The 18,243-nt window shown below is 43.9% G+C and overlaps 3 protein-coding genes across 3 annotated transcripts in view; 1 reads left to right on the top strand and 2 right to left on the bottom strand.

Annotated features, from left to right (window-relative positions):
* Positions 1 to 685, bottom strand: part of GNPAT (glyceronephosphate O-acyltransferase) — a 23,812-nt gene extending 23,127 nt beyond the window's left edge. Inside the window, 1 exon segment of the mRNA XM_009644193.2 lies at positions 637 to 685. Within this exon segment, the coding sequence (XP_009642488.2) occupies positions 637 to 685 (49 nt within the window).
* Positions 686 to 2,270: 1,585 nt separating this feature from the next.
* Positions 2,271 to 7,841, top strand: CUNH1orf131 (chromosome unknown C1orf131 homolog). Its single transcript, XM_009644191.2, has 6 exons — positions 2,271 to 2,303; positions 2,523 to 2,579; positions 3,713 to 3,808; positions 4,543 to 4,629; positions 5,649 to 5,698; positions 7,574 to 7,841. The coding sequence occupies exons 1-6, from the start codon at positions 2,271 to 2,273 to the stop codon at positions 7,701 to 7,703; spliced, it is 453 nt and encodes a 150-aa protein (XP_009642486.1). The 3' UTR covers positions 7,704 to 7,841.
* Positions 7,842 to 17,184: 9,343 nt separating this feature from the next.
* Positions 17,185 to 18,243, bottom strand: part of TRIM67 (tripartite motif containing 67) — a 33,548-nt gene continuing 32,489 nt past the window's right edge. Inside the window, exon 10 of the mRNA XM_035899714.1 lies at positions 17,185 to 17,250. Coding sequence (XP_035755607.1) covers positions 17,185 to 17,250 — 66 coding nt within the window. The remainder of the gene's footprint in view (positions 17,251 to 18,243) is intronic.

The raw sequence follows: 18,243 nt of genomic DNA, 5'->3' as shown, positions 1-18,243 counted from the left end.
TCTGGCCCCCTCTGCCCCAGACCCGGCCCCTCCTACAGGCATGGGTGCTGCCGGCCCGGGGCAGGGGCCACCTTGTAGTAACGGTGAAAAGCAGCTCAGTTCGTCAAAGCATGGATTTTTTTTTTTTAAAGCCACCCCAGAGATTCTACACTTGAGCAGGTACTGGACTGGATGCCCCTTTCTGGTCACAGTTAAACCCAAACAAAACCTTCTGCATGTTAGCGTTCTTTTTTCTCCCCATAAACTGTGAGATACCTTCCGTAATTCCCCCCAGCCCGTGCCTAGTTTCTTCCCTCTTGCTAATACACCTGCCTGTAAATCTGGGATCCTTCGGCGATCTGTGTGCTCAGCTTGATGGCATCCAGGGCTGCTGATGCCCAACAGGGCTGCTGGCAGGGGCAGGCTGAAGCATGGGTGAGGGCATGACTTGAAGCCTTTTTTTTTTTTTTTTTTTTTTCCCCCCTCCATTTTAGAACATATCTGGATAAATATCCTATATTTGAAATAGGTGTATCCCGACAAAATAAGTTGATCTGCAGATAGGACTGCTGATATGGCAAGAAGTGAATGAAATGGAAAGCAAAGCCTCTTGGCTACTTCTCTGGCAAAGTGTTTTGTGTGCTGCTCTGTTCTTACGAGTAGGTGTGGATGTGAGGTGCCAAAGCTTCCTTGTCTTCTCTGGCATCGCAGCAGCACTTGGCTATTCAAGCAGCGGGCATCTTGGAGGACCAGTGTTGGGTGGTCGATGGGGGAAAGGATGGCATCATTAGGTCTTGGTCCTCTGGTTTGGTTTGTGGGTGCTGAACTCTCTTGTGCTACCAAAAACTGTAGCTGAGTTGCTTCAACAGAGAGGCCCAAATTAGGCTTGGCTGGAAGCAGAGCTGCCTTCCACGCCAAGCAGAGGGTCCCTTGCTCTCTGGTTGGTCTCCAGAACTTATAGGTTCTCTGGTTGGTTTTGAGCCATGTTTATGGCTGTAACATCAGAAGGCCAATTCTGAAATAAGCTCTGATGGCCCAACACATGGCTGTCTTGAATTCCGGGAGACTTACTGGTATCTGGGGTTTAACTGCTTAGAATTGGGAAGTTCACGAGACTGACCAAGCAGTTGGTCGAATCCATAAACTTTTGTGCTTTTTCTGGCATGTTTTCCTCTAAAAATTGCCCTAGATACTTATTTTCTTACGCTTTTTACAGCTTAATTTTTTCTGCCTGAAGACTGATGTTAGGCTTGTTAGTAAAATGCTCTGAAAATAACCAGGTTTATTTGTGGTTGAAATGGACAGTTTGATACAGAAGCTTTTGCAGAGTTGAGACAAGTTTGGGTTTGGCTCTGGTGGATGCAGAGAGAAGCCCTCATGTAACCCTGGGACCTGAACCTGTGGCTCAACGCAACTTAACATCCTGGAGATGCAAAAAAGAAATGCGATAAAAGCATTCAGGTTCAGTTTAAATACATATGTATTACTCCTGCTTCCTCAGAGGGGGATAGAGTGCCCTTGAGAGTAAACAGGGAAAGGTAAGGGGATGCTACTCATGAACAGACCGCAGTTTCCCTGCCAGTACTGCCTGCCTGCGTCAGCACACTGGGGAGTGGGCAGAGCGTCTGCCCAGAGAGGTGGTTCAGCACATCCTCCCCAAAATCAGGAGTTGGACATAACAGATCTCCAGCAGGCATGGAGCTCTCCCTGGGGATTTTGCGCTGCTTTTTCTTCCTAGGATACAGTCTGTCCCCACACTGAGTTCCCCTCCAAACTGGGAACTGCTGATGGAAGGTCTCCATGTAAATCACGGGGTAGAAGAGATGTGGTTTTCACTGGTCTCATTTTGAGCAAGTAGTTTCTTCAGAGAGCATTAAGCGGTGTCTGCCGTTGCTGACAGCACTTCCTTTGGAGCTGTTTCTCTTGCGTTATTTAAGCTGGATATGTGCACTAACGTTTGCCTGTGCAGTTACGAACTTAGCTTGCTCTGCATGTTGCCACCAGCATTTGGTACACGCACTATTATCACTGCGCTCTCTGTCTCAAAGAAAATGACTTGAAGTGTGTGTCCTACCCTGCGTTAGCAGGTTGGTACGGATTTGGAAATGGAAATATGCATGATGTGTAGCTCACATGTGACAGCTTTTCTCTTATAAAATGTAATTTATACTTGCAGGTATAAAAATTAATTGCAGCTATTAATGTCTTTTTGAATTATGAAACTTTTTCTAAGCTGTAGCAGATGATCCAGGCAAGAAAATGCCGGACATAGCTACATGCTCTGTGCTATGATGGCACCCTGTAAATTTTGCAAGGTTGTTCCAGTAAGACGCTATAATATCTAAATATTAAAAATGCCATTGAGAATTTCTCCTTTAGTGAATCCAGGTGATAAAGCTAGATAAAGATACTGCTGGAAAGCTGTATACTCTTCCCTACCACCCATTTTACATTTTGTTGTTTTCTAAAAAACTATCACAATCAGCATTTAAACTGGTGTTACTTGTTATATTAATTCAGAAAATGTTTTATTTTGTTTATAGACCAAAACAGTGAACAAAGAGAAAAATGCGAATGAACAAGAATTTAACTTCGAAAAAGTAAGTCAGCGGGACCTATTGAATCTCAATATTTTAGTGTGCAGATCTGTGTATGTATACACTGGGGAAAGCTACAGCGGTAGCGATGAGAAACGCTTCTAGAAAAGGTTCTCTCTTGTAGGTGAGGATTTCCTAATAGGTAATTTTGGCTGTGTGCCATGCCCAAGGAGGAACGCAGTGGCTGTTGTCAACTGCTCTGTGTGAAGAGAGGCGTGTTACAACTCGTGGCCTTTCTTTCTGATCTTTCAGTAAGAATTTGAGGAGGATCGCTGTGTGTTAGCTATGTAAAGCTATGTGAGTACCCGTAATGTGCAGCATAGCTCTTTCAGGCCTGTGGTGTTAATCTTGGATTTCTGATCTCATGTGGGAGGGGGGAAAAAAGGCATATTGGCATCTGTTTTTGAAACAGCAGATTACTTCTTTCCATTTGTCTTTTTGTTCTCATCTGTTCTTGTATGAGCATAAGTAGCATTGGCCTTCTTAGATACAGATTCGTTTACAAATCTGTGCAAGTTGGTTTATGTGCCTTATCTCCACTCAGAGGCATGCTGTGATCCAGTGAAATCTCTCACTGGAGATGCTGCATGGAGCTCTGTACTGCTGAGAACAGCAGTGAGGATTTACCCACTACCTTTAAAAAGACTATCAGTTCACCACTGGTTTTGCCAGGGTATGCTTGTACAGCATCAACTGTACATATGTAGGTAGTCAAACCACTTCACCATCTGCCTATCCATGTTTCCCGCTGGTTAAGTGCTCTGCAGCCAAGGAACGAGGATGCTCTGTAAGTGTTGGGTGCTGTGGGTGGCACATTTTGTTGTTGTTCTTTGTGCAGCACAACGTGATTCATTTTTGGGGAGAGGAGATGTATTCCATGTGTTGTTTTATGTGAAATGAGGAGAATCGAAAATTGTCCCTGTGACAGTCCTCACCATCCAGAGATTAGGTGGACGGTGGTTAACTGTTCTGCAGTATAGCTCCAAACTCAGTTTTATTTTATAGCGTGGTGATTTCGGGTATCTTTGGGAGTCTGGTTTCTTTGGGAATATGACTTTGTTGTGGTCTGTCAAGCGTTATTTTACAAGAAGGTTGGACAAATTATGAAATGCTTGCAATTTTTTGTAATGTTTTAGGCTCGTTTGGAAGTGCACAAGTTTGGAATCACTGGCTACAAGAAGCAGGAACAACGCATATGGGAACAGGAGCGTGCTATCATGCTGGGAGCCAAGGTAATTGTCATTTGTTTTGTGCTGGGTGGTCACCCAGCTGTTACAGTGCAGCAAAGTGGTAAAAAACATGGGGGGGGTTGGCACCACTTCCTTAAAACACAAGAACCCCTGCCCTGATCCTTCTCCTGCTTTATCCTTACTTTTACATTTTCTATTCTGTCTTGTCTATTTTCTGTAGACGTTTGGAAAATCAGTATGGTTGTGCTATCAGAGATGTTGTTTGGATGAAATATGACTGATTGGGAAACAGAAAACAACAGAAAACAAAAATTAGAAAACAACATTTACTCATTTTTAATCAGACCATTCAAAGCTAAATTGTTGGCGGGAGGGGCTTGCCTTTTAAAGCTTCACTCTCCCAGTGAGTTAAAGATGGAGAAAACTTTTCTGTTTTATTTATCATCGGCAGTGTAAAAGAAAAAAAAATTTTCTAGGTCTTTTTGAGGGATGGGGAGGGGTATGGGTTTTCTTCCTAGTTCAAAGTGTATGTGTAAACCCTGTGAGATTGACATAGAGCATAAACATCCCTCTCTACTGTCTCCACCAAGAAAGATATGGTCTCTATGTGTCTGCCTTACATCTCTCAAGTCCCTTCCTCTCATGCAAAAGGAAATAAACCATTTCTAACATTTCCCTACCACCACCTGAAAAAAATTTTCCATGCAAGTGTGTGAATATTTTTTGAACCTGTTTGAAAATTTCATCAGTGGTATCCCTCCCAATCTTTATTGCAGCCCCCCAAAAAGGAACACGTGAACTACAAGACTTACCAAGAGAAAATGAAAGAGAAAAAAACAGCAAAGGATGATGATAAGGGAAAGGTTTGTATGACATTTTCTGTTTAAAAAGGCAGCATGTGAGAGGTAGCCCAAAAGCCTGACAGATAATGCCTCAGGCGCAGGAGGAGTGCCTGAGCTTGACACCCACTGCTCTCTGTGGAGTGGGTTCCTGGCTCCAGCAGGACTAACTTCATCAGTAAAAGCTTCTGTGTGCAGTACGAAGGGCATAGAGTTAGGCTTGTCCTGTGGTGGGTTTCACTGCCTCATCCCTTGAGGCTGATGGACTGATGACACAAAATCAGCAGGTTTGTTTTTTTTTTTTACCTTGCCTCTTCTGAGGAAGAAAATGGTGTCCAATTAAAGTTTGTTGCATGTTGCCTAACCACAGAGAGCCGGATCTCCAGCTGGTTTTATATCAGCACAATTCCATCTACGATCCTGCTCATTATTTAGAGCAAGGGTGAGGTTTCTGTTGCATCCATCCTCTAGCATGGCCCATCTGGCTCCAAGCCTACTCCCTGCCTCCCAATGGAGTCTTCTCATGTAGGTGGGAGCAGTCTGTGGGGCGGGTAATTGCCCTATCAGCCTGTTCCCTGCCACCTTCTTTCCCAGGGGACCTACTTCTCCTCCTCTGCCACATGGCTCCATGTGCATGACCAGCCATGGTCGAACCCTGTCATTTGACAGGTACGCTCAGTCAGGCGACTAGGCACACCTGCCTGGTAGTGAGTCCATCTTTTGACCCAAGGATCTGTCACATGCCCAAGAAGCGAGCCTCTCTCCCCTTGTGTTGCTGGATCTGTGCCTCCTCACGTGGCAGGGGCAGCACGTTGGTCATGAGAGGGCTGTACTTTCCCTAAGGTGACAGGAAGGGCTCTGGGCACTCCTAGCAGTGCCTCCGTAACACATTGCATCACTTGGCCTGTCAGAAGGTCTCCCACCCTGCTTTAAATGCCTGCTGCTCCGTGAAGCAAAGGCTACCGTGTGTTTTGTGTGCAAGATGGTTGTTTAGCCAAGACACTCTCTTCCTTTTTCATTAAAATACGTATCTTTAAAAACAGGAACATAAAGGTGATTCTCTTAAGAAGAAGAAGAAAGAACAGAAGGAACGGTGAGCTGGTTTTTAACAGGGTTTAAATTGACTTGCTTTTATATAGCCTCCCCAGTGTATTGCCCTGACATAACTGTGCACAGCCTTATACCAAAAGTCATGCAAATCGCAATGGAAGGAACTTCTCCAACTGCAGAAGAACTGTTAGTCACAAAATGGTGACCTTGCTCTGTGTCTAGCAGTTTCAGAGGCCTTAGTTCCACAGTTTAATTGAAAACGTGTCAGTTCTGCCCTGACGTGTCTTAAGACTGCAGCTGGAGCAGAGTTGGATGGAAAATGGCTGTGGATGGATGGAAAATGGCTGTGGATGGATGGAAAATGGCTGTGGATGTTCTCTAACGGGACTTCTGCAAGGCCTTTGACACAGTTTCCCACTGCATTCTCCTAGAGAAGCTGGCGGCTCATGGCCTAGACGGGTGTACTCTTCGCTGGGTAAAAACTGGCTGGATGGCCAAGCCCAGAGAGTTGTGGTCAATGGAGTTAAATCCAGTTGGTGGCTGGTCGCAAGCGGTGTTCCCCAGGGCTCAGTTCTAGGGCCGGTCTTGTTTAATATCTTTATTAATGACCTGGACGAGGGGATTGGGTGTGCCCTCAGTAAGTTTGCAGATGACACCAAACTGGGTGGGAGTGTCCATCTGTTCAAGGGGAGGAGGGCTCTGCCTCCAAGAGGGACCTGGACAGGCTGGATCAATGGGCCGAGGCCAACTGTATGAGGTTTAACAAGGCCAAGTGCCGGGTCTTGCACTTTGGTCACAACAACCCCATGCAATACTACAGGCTTGGCGAAGAGTGGCTGGAAAGCTGCATGGTGGAAAAAGACCTAGGGGTACTGGTTGGCAGCCAGCTGAATATGAGCCAGCAGCGTGCCCAGGTGGCCAAGAAGGCCAATGGTGTCCTGGCTTGTATCAGGAATAGCATGGCCAGCAGGAGTAGGGCAGTGATCATGCCCCTGTATTCAGTGCTGGTGAGGCTGCACCTCAAGTATTGTGTTCAGTTTTGGGCCCTTCACTACAAGAAAGACCTTGCATTGCTGGAGCATGTCCAGAGGAGAGCAACCAAGCTGGTGAGGGGTCTGGAGCACAAGTCTGATGAGGAGCGGCTGGGGGAACTGGGGGTGTTCAGCCTGGAGAAGAGGAGGCTGAGGGGAGACCTTATCGCCCTCTACAACTGCCTGAAAGGAGGCTGTAGTGAGGTGGGGGTCGGCCTCTTCTCCCTGGTAACGGGCGATAGGACAAGGGGAAATGGCCTCAAGTTGTGCCAGGGCAGGTTTAGGTTGGGCATTAGGAAAAATTTCTTCACCGAAAGGGTTGTCACGCTCTGGAAGGGGCTGCCCAGGGAAGTGGTCGAGTCCCCATCCCTGGAGGTATTTAAAAGAAGGATAAATGAGGTGCTTAGGGACATGGTTTAGTGGTGTGATGGCAGGGTTAGGTTAACGGTTGGACTTGATGACCTTAAAGGTCTTTTCCAACCTAAACAATTCTATGATTCTATGAAATCCCTGTGTGCACACCCAGGGTATGCCACTCGGGGGCCCTGAGAAATAATTTTTGCGAAACACAAGCTACAGTATACAGAGGCTTGAAAGGTGAAGTGGCATTCTTAATTATAGTGTAGCAGGTTCACTGAAATGGACTCCCTATCTTCTTTCACTTTGTTTTTAAACTTCTTTTAAAATGCAGTTCATTCTGTAATGTGCTGCAAATTTTAATGGCTGTGCACATAATAAATCTTCTGGGGTCATTACCTGCTATGATTTGATACTCTAGAATGCCAAACACTGATTGCATAAGTAGGTGACATTTTTCACCATATTGAGCATTTCCATGAGTTTCTGGTGTTTTACTTAATTCCTTTTTTCCCCCCTTCCTATTTCAGGAAGGCCAAAAGGAAGAAATCGGTGCCTAGCATTTGGCCTGCAGGACAAGTTGGAAAATTCAGAGATGGGACCTTGATTCTGCAAAGCCGTGACATAAAGAAAATTAAATCATCTAAAGTTATCAAATGAACTTATGACACAGAGTGAAATGGACACTACGCGTTAAGATTCATGTTACCATCAACACGGACTTACAGAGCCTCTCGCTGTCCCACCGTGTCCTAATTTTGTTACCTTATTTTTTGTTGCAGTATTTCCTATCTTCTGCCTTGGGGAGAAGATGAGAATTTATCTTTTTATAAATAAAAATAAGACTTTTTATTAAGAAGGTTACACAGGCTATTTTTATTAGGCAATATGTGCTAAAGAAAGCATTTCACTTTCTAGGATTAATGTATTGGCTATAAGTAAAATATTCATTTAGTCCATTGATGGATTAAAATGTATAGCGCTCTGCTTTCATCTGGAAGGAATATAGAAAAAGCAATACCTTATTTGCTCTGAATCTGAAGCAAGTATTCTGAAACACTTACCAGGCATACGTCTGTTTCTGTATCGATATGATTTGTTAGTGGATAGTGGAACGGCATGACAAGCAGTTTTCCTGTCCAGCAAAACCCTAAGGTTTCAAAATTATCTGCTTTGGGAATGAAAATGAAATTTTCTGAAATTCTGTCCCATGTAAGAGTTACAGACTCAACTTGTATATCTCTGCAGAGGTCTCCAAATAAGCACTGTTTCAAACGGTGGCTTGGTTGATTTGTTTTTTAAAATAAAAACATGTTAAGTCCGAGCCAAATGAGGCACTCAATAGCTACTGGTTGTTCATGGTTAGCTTGTGTTTGTTTTGATCAGTGTTCCTCTGCGTTGTAAGGCTTTTCTATTGTCAAAACCGAAGTTTTAGTGCTATTTGGATTTCAGCAGTTTGATGTTTCTGAAAGAACAGTTTTGTTCTCTGTAGCTAAATATTTTTTTGGTTTTAAGGTTGTGTTACCATTAGAAATGGCAGTGGTTAGTAACCTTCCAAAATGTCCTCTCCGTTCTACCTCACGGTAAAGAAACTTGGGTATTTTAGGGGGAGGCAAAAATGCGGTTAACTGTTAAATGACCGTGTTGTTTATACATGAGGTTATCTGGAGCTTGTTTGAACAGTTCTGGCAGTGAAGCAGGTGTATAAGAGAAGGAAAACAGCCCTTACTGAAGAAACATCTTCTAGGTGTATTGGTGAAGTTTGGCGTACCCCTGCGGGCTGGGGAAGCAAAGGATGCTTTCTGGCTGCCACCTGGGAGCCCAAATGAGGTGATCCCTAACCCTGAGCGAGCAGGGAGCTCTGACGCATCTTGCAGCTAGCAACGAGAACAGCAGCGTAGCCCTCTCCCCAAACAGCAGCATCAGAGGCTGCCCCCTTCACGGGACAGGGAAGTATTCTGGGGTAGGGAGAGCCATGCCACAAAAAGGGATGCTTTCTGGTACGCTCCTTCTCCCACTACCTTCCACCTTGCGTTCAAGCCTTGAAGAGGTGCCCTGCCAGCACAGAGAGGACCAAGAGGATGGAGAGGGCCTGGAGGGAATGAGAGCCAGGTAAAAACTGGAAGGGAGTGTTTCTGGAGCCTTGTGGGAAGAGGAGGGGTGTGCAGAGTTGGGTTGCTAAATACCGTTACTCATTTCATAATTGCATCATTTGATTTCTTCTTATTCAGTACTGGTGGCAAATTCAAACCGGAATTAACAATCCTGTCTGGTTACAGACTTGAGAGATGTCAAATTGCGATTGCGTGTGAAGGTGTAGTTGCTAAGCAGAATTGAGTACAGAGCACCAAGACTTGTTGAGGCAACAGATGGGCTTTTGATGTTGTGGGATAACCTGTATTTTTTAATTCCTGGTTAATCCTTGAGCTCAGTTTTTCACTGCTCACTTCGAGATAAAAGTTTTGTTCAGCTGGCTCTGGGTATAATGTGTTGTGGGGGTTCATGTCCTCATTCAGCTTTGGTAATTTAAAGGGTTCGCTTTCCACCTCCACAGCTCCCGAAAGCTATTTAGGAGTGAAACTTGGTCAGAACAGGGTGTCGTAGTTTTTGCAGTCCTGATCTCAAGCTTGTAAGCTCTGTTAGAGAAGAGTTGAAAAAAATTCAGCTCTTAAAATAAAAAGTTGAAGACTGAAATGCCAAGCTGACAGTGGAACATGAAAGCTTGGGGGGAAAAAATACCCCAAATTAAAAGCTTATTATTTGCATTTTCTTACTCTTTTAGCATTGGTGTGTATGCATTATGAAAGCTTCCTGCTATATGGTGCTTTTTTATATCAAATCCCCGAGGTGGTTTGAGCTGGCCATGTTACGTCCTTGTAGGATGCTGTTCTCAGGTAAGCATGGTACCTTCAGTCCTATTTTGTTACTAGATGCATTAACAAAAAAGGTAAAAAGCGACATTTGGCAAAGAGAACTGTTGAGAACCTGTTATGCACCTGGTGTTTCTCTGGACTGGCATTTGTCATTAATTAACTGAGTCATTAACAGAGCACACGAGCGTATATTCAGGCAGCAAGCTGTGTTGCTTTTGGAGCAGGTACTGATACACAAAAGCCCGTGTTGATTGAACAAGGGAGAGCAGGGACCACCTTATTTTGCTCTCTACCTGCAGTTGAATAGAGGAATGAGGGATAAAGGAAGAATGCGAGCATTTCTCCTCATCTGCTCTCTTTCGCATGCCTTTTCCTGTGACAGGTAGCTTTACTCCCACCTCCTCATATCCTAAAACCATTGTGATTATCCTTCCTCCCATTCAAACCTTTTGCCGTGACGGAGTTGATGCCAAGTTGTTGCCTCTTGCAGGGGAAAAACAAACAAAAAAAGCCATGATGGACGGTGTCTCCACACTCCTGTCTGTACTTACTCCTGACTGTTTTGGCTGGCTTTCTATTTCTTATCCTGGTGCTGCTGTTAAGTGTGTCAGCATGCTTTATTCTGCTTTATTAACAGACACTTATGAAGGTTGCGTAGCTTCGATGGGTGCCTTTTTGCAGGGGCTGAGCGGGCTGCCTCTGTAGTGTTCTTGGTCCCTCACGAGGCACCTGCTTGATAGAGGTGTGCAGCTCCGGGATGATGATGTCATTTTAAACCATCTCACAAAGTTCTGTCTATCCTGCCCTGACGAGCTTTCTGCCCGGCCTGACTCTTGCACTCACCCAAAGGCCTTTCCAGTTGGATCCTACTGGTGTCACAGTTACTTCCAGGCTCTGCTTACTCCAGTGTCAGAAATTTCGGGAGACTGGGAAATCACCCCAAGTGTCTAAGATGGGTTGGAGCTTAAATAGGACATCCCCAGGTACTCTCAAACCAACATGAGCCGGAGAGAATGGAGTGGTGCTGAGAAGGAGAGGTGTTTCGTGCTGCTGAATCCGAAGTTGAGGCGCAGATGGTTGCTCTGAGGGAGGACTCTTGGCTTTCTCCAGCTACCAGACTATTCTTGGCCACGGTAACAGAGCAGGTATCAACAGTTAGAGTTAGGCATGCATCCTGCGCATGCCTAGTGACTCATCTACATTATGACATAATATTTTTTGGTAATAATTTGTAATAATAAAAAGGGTGCTGATGCTGAATTTGTTGGCAATGTTTTAAGAATTTATTTAGAAACTGTAAAACAGCATAAACTCATATGTCAGGTTTTCCAAAAGGGTAGTAATAATAATAATAATAGTACACAAAGTTTTAGTCAGACCAGAAGACAAAAAGCAGTTTGTTTCCAATTCAAAAAATACAAACGTTTCCTACGGATACAAAATTATAAAAAGTTTGTATTTTCCTCTTGGTCTGGTGACAGACATATACAGCAAAGTTGTATATTTCACCAGCTCCAAATTCATATAAGCTATGGGAAATGGCCATAAAGGAAAAACAATGTCATGGTTAAGAAGAAAACATAGAAACAACTTTGCGTCTTTCATTTAACCAGAAGTGAACACCGTTCTCTTACTCCTTTGCACTTTTTGGTTGCCAACATTTAAGTTAGTGTTATTCATGCTTCATATAACAATCAGAAATAACAGCAGGTTTACCTCATGCATTTATTTTTAATATTCATCACATAATGTCTTCTCACCATGCTACCTAGAAAGGTTAGTGTTTTTACTGACAACATTTAAGGGAGGTGGAGGGTGAAGGAATGCAGTCAGGATCCAGGAATATTTCTATTTACTGCTTCACAAGAAAATGTTAGAAATCCTCCAATTAGCATAAAAATAATTTTGTACTTCATTCTGCTTGGATCTGTTTGCAATAACAAATGTATCGGAAGGGGAAAATGCTGCTGAGTGCCTCTGTCAGTAAAATGCACGTCTGTCTCCCGTATTGTGCAAAGATGCAGGAGCCCCGCGCATCAAGTCTCTGTCTGTGGCTTGCATAGGGGCTTCTGCACGTAAGAAGACCAAGTGCGTCCTATTGATGATGGGTTTGTGCTTCAGGCTGCCGCTCCAGCCGGTTCTGTGTGTGCAGCATTCACTAGTGCTGGGCAGAGGAATCACCAGAAATGTTGTCAGTAAAAACTAGAAGCAGCTCACTTTATTTTTAATAATAATAATAATAAAAAAAAGACTCTCCATCTTTGTTTTGTAATTTTCAGTGACAAGTGCCCTTTACATTTGCAATGTGGTTGATTTATTACCATAACCTGTTGAAGGACTTGAAACTAATCTCCCTTCCAAACTTGATCTAGCCAAGATGCTTGGGGTTTTCATGTTATCTTGCCTGGTTCAAAGTTGAATTCTTGACTTTGCTATTTAAGCAGAATGCTGCAAAGCTGGTAAGGCCTGAGATTAGGTCTGACAACTCTTTTTTTTCCTCATCTTTCCATTTGTGAGCAAAGGATGTACTGGATGGCACCAGAAAGCCACCGTTACCAGGCTGGTACTTTGCATCCCTTCTCACAGGAACAGGTAATCTGAATTGTGGTCCAAACAGGCACCACCTCTTGTTGACAGTCGCAAACACCATGTTTTTCATAGAGTGGTAGTGGCAGCTTAGCCTTGATTGCATCTCTCTCTTACCTAGTTTAAGAAATACTATTATGTAAGAAAGAAAGAAAAAAAAAAAAAAAGCTGCATCTTGCATTTCTTCTTGGTCTAGAACAACTCGGAAAATAGAACATTAGGTGCTCTCTGCCATCTTTGCTAACTACACTTTGGGGGGGAAAAAAAAAAGCTTACACAGCACTACGACAGAATTCTATCACCAGCCAAGAACAAACTACAGCAATACACTATCGCGGCATTATTTACAACATGATGGAACATTATGCATATAATAAATTACATATAATACTTCTCCTCTTAAACTCTGCTATATGTAAGCTCATGTTTATTTTATTTCATTTGTTCAGTCCAATATATTTTCTTCTACATATCTTAACTGTATAGGCATGTATAGGAGGTGATAATGCTGTTTGCCTATCTTTTCTATGTTTTTAGAAGCCAAATTACTTTCCAAATTCATGATACATCACAGTATGCTACTGTCCTCACTTTTTTTATAGCACATACCTTTCCACAGCAGAAGTAGTAAGGGATTGTCAGCTAGGCCTGTGCTCGTATTGACATTAAGCCTTAGTAAGGGATACCTTCTCATGAGCACTTTTAGAGTTGATGAGGGAAAAGAAAGCAGTGGAAATTGTGTCGCATTGCGCACCTTGGGAAGTCTGACAGTGCTCCTGATGGCATGCTTCTGTTCCTTTCCACTATGGTTAAACAGGGATATTTGCAGGGGAAAGAGCCAGGAAGAATGTCTACAAAGGTTAAGGTTGGGGTTCACAGGGGCAGATGAAAACTGAGAGTCCCTCGTTGCTCTGCAGGACAGAAAGTTTGCCTGCTGTATTTATTCAGCAGCTGTGCAGAGGTTCCAAACTGGCGTATGCAGAAGTCAAGCTTTCTTATGTTTATTAGAGGAGGGCTTGTTTGTTTGCCTGTTTGTTTAAACATTAAGCCAATTTACAGCTACCTTGTGTGGACTCTGTTCCGTGGCGGATGGGATTCATCCCAGTGCAGAAGGCTCTGCTCTCCTGCTTACAAGGAGCAGCCTGGCCTCCAGGGGCAGGAGAGTCCCATGGAAGGCAGCTCTGTGCGGGTCTGGGTGCCAGAGGAGCTTGGAGTCCCAGAGAGCTGCACAAATACCCCAAGGAGTCAAAAGGAAGCAAGAGTATCTGAAGTAGTCCCCTTGGGTACCTGTGCTACTCTTCAGCCCCCTGGGTTCTCCCCAGACAGTCAGCAACACAGTTTCTGCAAGGACCATAGTACTAAGGGCTGACTCCCTCCTAAAGAAGGGATTTGGAAGAAACAAAAACTGGCATAAGAGATGCTGTAGATGAAGAACATGCAAACTGCTGGGTTTATAACAAGATGGACCTCGGGGGAGTTACCTGCAGAGAAGCGAACTACTTCCAGCCCGAGCAGAGAGGTGGAAGTGCCCCACTTCTCCTCATCTGATGCTGTTCTGCAAAGGGAAAAATTCTGCTCTGCTTGTGTTCAGATGGCCACTGCCGTCTGGATGCTCTGCATAAATATTCACGGATGGAGTAATTAGTTTCCTAATGTAATTCTAACTACTTAAGCATTATTTCTGTTAATCAAACTATCAAAACGTATCCAGCTGAAGTCATGAGACTACACTCTATTGGGGTAATTGGTTTATTGCTATGGGCCATGCCAAACCCAAGTCCTTGAATGTGTACACAACCAACACATACAACCCCTTTGTTTAGTTTTTGACTTACGCTAAATTAGTCTTACTAATGCAGGTTACCAACTTCTAACTGTATTCCTTTTATTTAATTTGCATTTCCGCTAGGTTAAAAGGAGACTGTAATGGTAGCTAGTCTGTACCCTACTTTTATGAATGTTAGAATGCGTAGAGGATAACAAACAAGCTTCCCTACAGCTCTGAAGCACGTCCCTACCTACTGTCCATATTTCCATTAGAAATTAGTAACCCGTATCACTCACTGTGTTCTCCCCAAGGTGTAGCACACCAGGAACCGATACCAAAGCAACTATGAAAACCAAAACCAAGTACTGCAAACACTTCTAAAACCCATTCAGAATTCATTTTAAACATCTGGCAATGGTTGAAGATTGGAAAGATGTAAATTCGTTTGAGTTTCCTTCACAGAAGCTGGGAGTAAAGACAAAGGTTCAGTCCCAAAACAAACAATGCCCTCTTGTTTTTAATACAACAAGTGAAAGTGGAGTGCCTTCTGTATTCAAATTATCACGGGATGTTTCCCAATATAAAAAACTATGTGCAACTTATGTACAGTATTCCCATACACTACTCTGACTGGCAATACTCAAAGCCAATGCTATGATTACAACTGTTAGGTTTGTAGAAGAGCAGACACAAGAGGAAATTCGGGGTCCGGTAGCGTTCTAGCTGAGGTAGGTTAAAACAGACCCACTAATTAGAAAATCCTGCACGAGTTTATATGGTATTAAATGAAACCGAAAATTGTAACACAGTTGGTCTCTGCTATTCTTTAAGACACCAAGATGAGTGTAGCACAGTTATTCCAATGTCTACAAGCTTACTAATACAATCCATTCCAGACTTTGAAGAAAGTACCATTGCTTTCCCACTTAAAAGCTTATGTTATTTTTTCCCATCATTGGTTTTATTTCCTATTTTAATCTTGACATCACCGAAGGTGCACTGCTGCTCTGCAGGAGAGGTGGGCTACAGGATGCTTGGCTGGGTACAGGCAGCATGATGGCAGACTGCTTTTTGTCTGTGCAATAGCCCAGGACTGTTTCATTCTGGGCTGCCTCCCCCTTCCCACAATGGCTGCGAGGTGGGGTGACCCCGGGGAGGATGCTGGCCCCCTGCCACAGGGAAGCCTTGCCATCGCTCAGCGCTGCCTGAGCGACGTGCTCTGGCCAGAGACCAGAAGTGGACCTGCAGCAGGATGCTTGGGGGCTGCCAGGCTGCCTGAAGGCAGGCCTGGGCTGTTTGTCCTGTGGCTATGGCTTAATGCGAGGCAGTAAACTGCATTTTGGCTAGAATATTTGTTTTCAGGTTTAATAATTACATGTCTGATAACAACATGTGTGTGCATATACGTATGCTTGGAAAGGAAAATTTGTATAAGCAGCAAGATTTATAAAAAGGAAATAGTACATAGATGGAATTTAAGAGTTTATGCTTTTCTCGTTTGATAGCACCACACCTACATGTGATTAGAGCAACAGAGTCAGAGATGTCATGGGCTCACACAATCTGCTGCTCTTGTCTGCATGTGTTGCCACTGTATGCACACACACTTGCATATGTTAACTGGGTTCAGAGGAAAGAAGCGCACACACAAATCAACGTGTTTTCTGACAACAGCAGGCAGGGGACAGTGCCACGGCTGTGGGAAAAGTTCCCTGTCAGTCAGACTCCAGCTGTCATGGGCAGCACCTGAAACGGCTGCTTGTTTTCATGGGAGATGCCAGACACAGGTCAGTCTTGCAAAAGATTTATCTCCCAATCCAGCAAAATTCTTAGGGATGGATTTCACAGGAATGCTATGAATCTCTCTCGCTCAAGTGCTTCAAGGATCAAGACATTAATTAGCTGACACTAATCTAATAGAAAATTAAGGCTTCTGATCTCAAAGCTACCTTAGAACTACAGCTGCCCAGGGCTTAGCAGGACCAAGGCTGGAAAGCAGCATTTCTGTACTTTGCATGTGCCATATTTAAGTAAATCTTTTTATCAATTCAATTCAAAGGGATCTCCCCTGCAACATTTTTCAGGAGTTGTGCTGATAACCACAATCAGATCTTCTGTATGTGGTAGTCTCCACAACCACACCTAAAGAACAAACACTAAAATGTATCAAGGATATTTTTCTCCCTACTTTTCGTATCTGAATTCTGCAGGTATTCTGCGTGCATTAGCTAAAATGAGTGCACCTATTACATGGCAGTGTTTGGAAACCAATCTTACTCTTGTTGAAGATAATGAGATAAGTTCTGCTACTGAATTCTAGGGGAACATTATCCCATAGTTTACTGCAGTCTAGAGCCAGAAGGAATAATTAATGGCCATTTGAGCCTCTGAATGGACAACCAGGAATTCTTGAGCACACAGCCCACTTCAGCTGTCAAAACATACGCTTTCTTGATTTAAGGACTTCAGGTGGTAAAGGAACCCAGTTCACCTACTGGTACGTTGCTCCAACAGCCGTTGTCCCTCAGTCTGAGTCTTACCCACTTTTTCCAGCATCCCCAATATCTTTTAAGCACAAATCCAGCCATGAAAGAGAAAATACACTCATTCAACCTTTTGCTTTACAAATGTATGTGTGTGTGTGTGCACATGTGTATACATATGTATGCAGTGCAGTGTAGATATGTTCAAGTAGCCATCTGCAGTCGAGTGCCAGTTCAGAGGGTATGCTTGCTATGGCTGTTAAATTAAGAATGAAGTGGGCTAGCTGTAATCAGCAGATTATCTGGTGAGCAACATGCTGCACAATGTTTTAAGTCAGGGAAGAGAATGCTTTCTTACTGACCTACTGAAAAGTGCCAAATCGCACCAAGAAAGCTTACAGAATCCAGCACAGGGTCAGGCAGGGGCTTCATTAGTTGTTGGGCAACTTGGGCTGTTTTACACATTGCGGCACCTCCAGTCCCGTATGCAGGGTCACCTGCACAAAGAAGAAATAACATGTAGATTCAAAACTGGGACATCTTCAGCAGAAAGCATTCGTGAAGGCCAAGAGCAAGTAAATGACAGGGCTGTGGGACTTCAGGTCTAGGTTGAAGTCATCAAGAATATTAACGGAGATGATATTGAGCCCCTGAAATAAGCAAGTCTCCTTCCCCCTTCCCTCCTGGACACCTTCGGGTCTAGAAGCCAGGCGTCCCTATTTTTTCCCAAATCCAGCCATCAGTTGCAGGTCTCCAGCAGTGGAGAAGGTGGATGGTGTCTTTGTGTGAGGGACCCCGAGTACTTCAGGACAGGGATTACACAATGACGTCCATGTATTAAATGTAAGAAAATCCTTTCATCTTTGCTGTCCTGGCAGGACAGACCACAGGACATTTTAGTGCTCCTTCTAAAACCCGCCATCCCTACGAGGTCAGGGTTCCCACACAGATGTACCAGAACACCGTTCAACAGCAAACACAAGCTTAGTCTCAGCGTTGCCTCCTGCCCCCATGTTGGCCATGCTCTGCCTTAGCTCAGTTGTGGTAAGAAATGTAAGACAGGTACTTAAAGTATGCAGGTACCTAAAACAGAAGGTAGGTTGTGAGTAAAAATCTGTGTTGAATATAGCAGTGAGGTGCCCAGAGAAGTGCCTGTGTCTTCCACGTTTATGCAGCAAATACAACAAAGCCATGAAGCCTTCTTGAAAGATTTGGATGCCACCAGTAACGAATGCTAAATGTTCATGTACTAATAAGGCCATGTGATGTTTCTGGTTTCAGTGTTTTAAATGATGAGTGTTCCACCCTGGCTGTATTGGTCCTGCCTGACCTAAGCTGACCTCCTCCAGTCCTTGGGCTTCTGGGTGTTTCCATGGTTCTCCCTTACACTATATACTGTTTCTAGCCATGTGCAGTGCTCTTAAAATAGAAATGCATTATATTTAAAGAGGGTTACTCCAAGAGGAGATCCTCTTGAGAGCAATCTCCAA

The sequence above is a fragment of the Egretta garzetta genome, unplaced genomic scaffold (assembly GCF_000687185.1).
Source record: "Egretta garzetta isolate BGI_Z169 unplaced genomic scaffold, ASM68718v1 scaffold118, whole genome shotgun sequence".
Classification (NCBI taxonomy): domain Eukaryota; kingdom Metazoa; phylum Chordata; class Aves; order Pelecaniformes; family Ardeidae; genus Egretta; species Egretta garzetta.
The sequence above is the reverse complement of the archived record's forward strand: the minus strand, read 5'-3'. Positions and strand labels throughout refer to the sequence as shown.

Excerpts from the sequence above, each read along its gene's own strand:
- CUNH1orf131 (XM_009644191.2), top strand. The coding sequence starts at position 2,271 with ATGGCACCCTGTAAATTTTGCAAGGTTGTTCCA. Across the intron at positions 2,304-2,522 it reads AATTTTGCAAGGTTGTTCCA|ACCAAAACAGTGAACAAAGA; the intron begins GTAAGACGCTAT and ends TTTTGTTTATAG. Across the intron at positions 5,699-7,573 it reads AAGAAAGAACAGAAGGAACG|GAAGGCCAAAAGGAAGAAAT; the intron begins GTGAGCTGGTTT and ends TTCCTATTTCAG.